The 5,889-nt window shown below is 34.9% G+C and overlaps 1 protein-coding gene across 1 annotated transcript; it reads left to right on the top strand.

Annotated features, from left to right (window-relative positions):
* Positions 1-266: 266 nt before the first annotated feature.
* LOC134269923 (uncharacterized) lies at positions 267-4,911 on the top strand. Its single transcript, XM_062752103.1, has 4 exons — positions 267-469; positions 1,384-1,501; positions 2,172-2,336; positions 4,650-4,911. Exons 1-4 carry the CDS (start codon positions 273-275, stop codon positions 4,851-4,853), a joined length of 684 nt encoding a protein of 227 aa, XP_062608087.1. The 5' UTR covers positions 267-272; the 3' UTR covers positions 4,854-4,911.
* The last annotated feature ends 978 nt before the right edge of the window (positions 4,912-5,889 follow it).

Genomic DNA, 5,889 nt, shown 5'->3' on the forward strand with positions numbered 1-5,889 from the left:
CTTGATGAGAAAAGCTGAAACTTATTTAGAAGCATCAAGGGGTAGTGTTGAATCAAAATTACTCAAACCATCACTACTGAGCTGGGCTTAAGACAGGGCCATAATAGTGTAACAAGGGGGTGGGGGAGGGGTGGGGGTGGGGGTGTCAGGTGAAGAACAGCAGGGCGAAAGCTACTCAGGTGAGTGTTGTGGCTTACTGGCCTCTTGTTGTCCTTTACTACTGTCTGCAAGGGAGGGGATTTAGTAAGTAGGTCCTTTGAAAATAAAATGACATGCTAGTCAAGTTAGTGCTTATTGTAAATTGTAGCATTTTCTATTGTAGATTATTTTTTGGATGGAAGATCAATCTGTTTGAGTTTTGGAGACATTTTTCCATGCTTCTTCAGAGACTGGGTCAAGCAACACCAACAGAGGGAAGATTTAAACATCTTTTCATGGCTTTCTCAAGAATTTTTTTTCTTTCGCCAGAGTAAGAATTTATTAGTGAAAAAATTAAATTAATTATAGTACGTACTATAGAAGTTTAAAGATACATAAGAAAGAGTTTCTGTTATCTTTTCACATTTTAACTTCTTTAAAACCACTAGACCTATTTCAACCAAACTTGTCACAAAGCATCCTTAAGTAAAAGTAATTCACTTTATTTAAATGAAAGACCAAATACTCTTTGAAAGGGATAATACATGCATCAAGAATAAATTGGTTTCTTTTAAAATCTAAAGAACCACTGGACCAAAATAAGTTGAAACAATAATGAAACCTTTAGATTTTACGTATATAATGATGATTCATATTTGTTCAAATTATCAAATTATGACCCTCCCCCCCCAAAAAAAAAAACACTTGGCAAGAAAAGCTGATAAACTAATGTGTAATCATAATTAAGTTGTGAGGATTCTAACTTGTTCAAATCATGACCTCCAGGGGTAGGACGTGGTCACAATAGGGAATCCAAATTTTGAAATATGAAATTTCTATATATATCTATATATATGTAGGAAAATTCTTTTAAAATCTTCTTCTCTAGAGTCACATGGTTAGAAAAGCTTTATCTTTTGTTTAGGCATCCCTGGGTAGTGTAGATGTTAAAAAGATCAAAGTTTGACCCCAGGGGGTAGCCACAATAGGTAATACATGGGGAGGGGGGGGGGGTCTGATTAAGAATGAAGGTGCTCAGGTGAGCAATGTGGCTCATGTGCCTCTTGTTTTCCGTTTTTCCTAGCCACAGAGCTCAGGTGAGTGATGTGGCCTATGTTCTTCTTGTTATTGTGGCCTTTGATTTCCTTAAAGATAACATTTCTCAATGTGAGCATTATAATCCTATATTTCCATATACTTTCTAAACTTTTGTTCAAATCAGTAAAAATAAGACTTCTTTTATAGGCCAGGGCAGGCTTTTATTGAACACATGGTCATCAAGGATGTTGTTGTGCGTGGTACACCAGCTGTTCGGTTTAATACTTTTCAAGACAAGTATTTAAAGGTGTTCATCGTCACTGAGGTCAGTAATGAATATATATTTTTTTCTCATAATTGTAGGTTCCCTTAGTAAACAACTTATCAGCTGCTTCTACTCTGAATCAATTTTGGCAAATAATGTCTATGGGTGTAGGGAGACAAAAATTGTGAATTTTGTGGTCACCCCCCCCCCCCCCCCCATCCTATTTCTGTTAACATGATTGTAAAAAGCATTGAGCCCTATATCAAAATTGTGTCTTTAAGGGGTTCTGATGAAGAAATTTTGGAACCACTGGTTGCCAGATTACACAAGTGTTACTGTGCTTTGAATTTGCCATTTTAAAAAAAAAGAAGATATTTTTATTTCTGTATTTGTATTTATTTATCTCATCCATTTTCTACAATACTCGTAACTCAACCGTAATTGTTACATGGCAGATTTATGGTTGTAGTGTAGATGCAGTCACTAAAATAAAAAAAAAAAGATCTTTTGAACAGATGTTCTTTGCCAGTAAATCATTTCGATTTTAAACATGGGTCTATATTACTTATTCAAGGTCACATTTACAAAATTGGGATTAAGACTTTAAAAAATTGAAAATTAAAAAAAAGAATATAAATTCCTCCTAATTTTTTGCCCCTACTGTCTACATTAAACAAGTCATGGAGAATTCTGCATTATCATTGTTATTATGATTTTTTTGATTTTTTAGGTAAAAATGTATGATGCCTTAAAAGGAAACTTTAACTCTGAGACTTTCACATTTAGAAATGTTGGGAAGGAAGTTCTAGGTCAGCATGGAATTGAACTCCTGGTGGAGAGAAAGGGCTCCTTTTTCTTTCCCTATGTAGTCGGGATTCTTTGTATTGGAACACTAGTAAGTGTATTATCTGATATTTTTGGTCACCTGAGTGACACAGGTGACCTACGGTTATCTGTTTTCATCTGTCGCTATGCGCCAGTCGTTGTCTTTGAACATTTGAACATGTTCAACTTCTTCTCTGAAACCACTCAACTAAATTTCAATCAATTTTACCATATAGCATACCGTATAGCCGGTTATTTTGGCGGGGATATAATTTTGGCCTATTTTGGCGATTTCTAAAAATTTACCAAAATAAAAACCGCTAATTTGTAGCCTACACACATGCGTTTGTAAATTCCCCATTTTTGAATTGTTACAGCAAATCACCGGTAAATAAGTCAACGAATAGTTATAAATAAAGATATAATTATCCATACTGACATTATTTTGATTAAACAAATATATTTAGTTCTACAAGTTTATCATTTTTAATTTGGATTTCATCACTGCCAAAACTTTTACTCCAATCGACCCTCAATTTATAAAAGTGTCATGCTTGCTAAACAATGGGTTCAAATCATCTGTCATTTAAACGGCAAACTCATGACCAATGAAGTTTTTTTTCAACAATAAATATTCTAAACTACATGTACTTGTTATAATTAAATAACTGGTATCAATAAATACCTATGTGCGAAAGTACATGTAATTGCGCTTGGGATGGTTTGTTTCTGTAAACACAGACAGCGCTTGGAATGCATTAATTGTCAGCAAAATGAATATATAAACGGATTTAGCTACGGAAAAGGAAAAATAAGTTCGTGTCCTACTTTCGTTTTCAATTTAATACAAATATTTTACTTCTTTAAAAATATTCTTTACATTATTTGTGTAGTTCAAATAAGAGCTACATCTGAATTTCCATATTTGGGGTGTGATTTAACAATAGTATCTGCGTATTTCCGATCGAGGATTTCCCGACACTTTGGCAAGTTTGGGAGGGTGCGCAATTGTAACAAGAGCGCATTCTTAACCTGCGACTTAATGGTAATAAATCTGAATTCACCAAAATATTATCCACCTGTCCAAAATTAATTATATATCTTAACAACATAAAATCGCCAAATTTGTGTCCCGCCAAAAAAACCGCCTATACGGTATAAGGGTGAAGGGGAGAAAAAATTTTTAATTTCATGGTCCCTGTTTCCTTGGGCCTAAGGGATGGGGCCAAAACTACTAAAATTAATGCAATTTTGAAAAATCTTTTTTATTCCTAGACGTCAAGCAGTCGACCTTTTGGAATGTATGCAAAAAGCATTAAGTCCTATACCATATTATTGTGAAATTCATGGCCCCAGGGACAGGGATGGGACTTGATAGATTATTAGTGATAGTGCATTAATTCTTTAAAAGTCTTCTCTGCTCCTTGGCTTTAAACAAAATAACTTCATACATAATTATGATGAGTGAGGGTTCTTCTTCAAGAATTTTGAATTTCATGGTGCCAGGGTCAGGGGTTCAGGTGATAGGGCAGGGCTCTATTGATTATAAAGTAAAAATGCATTAATTCTTTGTGAATTTTCTCTGCTTCTGGGTGTGAAACAAACTAAAAACGTACACAATAAGTATACATAGTTATGATGAGCAAGGGTCCTTCTTCCAAAATTGTAAATTTCAAGGCCCCTAGTTCAGGGGTACCAAGAGGGGATGGCTGGGTTCTAATGATTATATACTGATTATATACTGAACATGAATTAATGCTATGAAATCTGCTCCGTGGTAGTAATCAAACATTTATGATGATAGAGAGTGCCTTTTCCAAAATTGTAAAATGTGTTTCTCCAGGGTCAGGGGTTCCTCTAGGGTGGGGACACTACTGTCTTACTGATTATAACTGATTAGTTGAAATGCATTTATTTGTTTCCCTTCTCTTCCTGCGATAAGTAAGTAACCAAAATAAGTTTTTAAGTGTACATAAATGGGTGCATTGGTACTTCTTTCAAAATTGTGAATGTCATGGCACAAACCAAATTCACTTGCTGGAAAGTTGTTACATAATGCTAAGGTAAGCAATAAGGCCTGTGGGCCTCTTGTTAGTTCACCTTAACTTAAGTTTTTAGAAACAGACCTTTGTTCTTATTGAAGATTCATTTTGAAAATAATAAATTGTACAACAACTAAATTACTATAGATTCTCTATGAAGTTAAGGAGAATCATTTTATGAAATGTGGAAACATATGATAAAACATGGACTCTTATCTATTCATCTAAAATAATCTCACAAGTAGGTAGATTGATGCTATTTTGTGTAAGCCGAATTTTATATGAAGTAAAATGAAGAGCATAAAAGAGTTGTTAAATGTTTTTTATCTTCTCATATTTAGGTAATTCTTACGTATCTACGCATCGATGAGGATCATTTTCATCAGATTGAAGAAAAGGGAAAAGTGAATAAAGCAAGCAAGTCAACAATTTCTTATACCAGGCCATTTGATTTCATGGACATGAGTGATAGACAGGAAATCTTGGAATATTTTTTCTGGTTAGGATATGTTCAATCAAATGCTTACCAGTTTAAATGGAGGTAGAATTTATGAATTCTTCATTTTTTCTTTGTAACTCAGGTAATTGTTGACCCATTGGGGAAGCATTCAAACAAATGTGTTCTTTGTTTAACTGAATAGATAGATGAATGTATTTATGTTTTGTTACCATTAGATGCACATTTTTCTTTTTAACTCACCTGAGCCAAAGGCTCAAGTGAGCTTTTCTCGTCACATTTTGTCCGTTGTCCGTCAGTCTAGCTATCCGTCCGTAATCTTTTCACATTTTCCACTTCTTCTTAAGTCACTGGGCCAATTTTGACCAACTTGGTACAAAGCATCCTTTGGTGAAGGGGAATTTAAATTGTAAAAATTAAGGGCCAAGTCTCCTCACAAGGGGAGATAATCAAGAAAAGACAAAAATAGGATGGGGTCATTAAAAAATCTTTTTCTCAAGAACAACTGGTTCAGAAAAGCTTAAACTTATGTGGAAGCATCCTGGGATGGTGTAGTTTCTAATTTTTCAAATCATGACCCCAGGGGGTAGGACGAGGCCACAATAAGGAATCAAAGTTTTACATAGAAGTATTTAGGAAAAAATCTTTGAAAATCTTCTTCTCAAGAACCAGTGGGCCAGAAAAGCTGAAACTTATGTCGAAGCATCCTTGGGTAGTGTAGATTCTAAATTGATTAACTCGTGACCCTGGGGGTTGGGCGGGGCCACAATAGGGAATCAAAGTTTTACATAGAAATATATAGGAAAATTCTATAAAAATCTTCTTCTCAAGAACCAGTGGACCAAAAAAGCTGAAACCAATGTGAAAGCATCCTGCGGTAGTGTAGATTCTAAATTGTTCAATTCATGACCCCCGGGGGTAGGACAGGGCCATAATTTGGAATCACAATAGGTTATTATAAGGGGGAAATCTGGTAAAGAACAGCATGGTCAAAGCTACTCAGGTGAGCGATGTGGCCCATGGGCCTTTTGTTTTAAATAGTGTGATATTGGTGAAATGTGCATTAGTACACTACATCATATTAATGACAAATGAATAAAACCAGAAAATGGCTCTGCAGGATT

This window comes from Saccostrea cucullata, unplaced genomic scaffold, assembly GCF_032062105.1.
Source record: "Saccostrea cucullata isolate Sc308-1 unplaced genomic scaffold, CSIRO_AGI_Scuc_v1 ctg18006, whole genome shotgun sequence".
Taxonomy (NCBI): domain Eukaryota; kingdom Metazoa; phylum Mollusca; class Bivalvia; order Ostreida; family Ostreidae; genus Saccostrea; species Saccostrea cuccullata.

Coding starts and splice junctions, on each gene's coding strand:
- LOC134269923 (XM_062752103.1), top strand. CDS start 273: ATGCTAGTCAAGTTAGTGCTTATTGTAAATTGTAGCATTTTCTATTGT. Junction 470..1,383: donor ATTTTTTTTCTTTCGCCAGA/GTAAGAATTTAT, acceptor CTTCTTTTATAG/GCCAGGGCAGGCTTTTATTG. Junction 1,502..2,171: donor AGGTGTTCATCGTCACTGAG/GTCAGTAATGAA, acceptor TTGATTTTTTAG/GTAAAAATGTATGATGCCTT.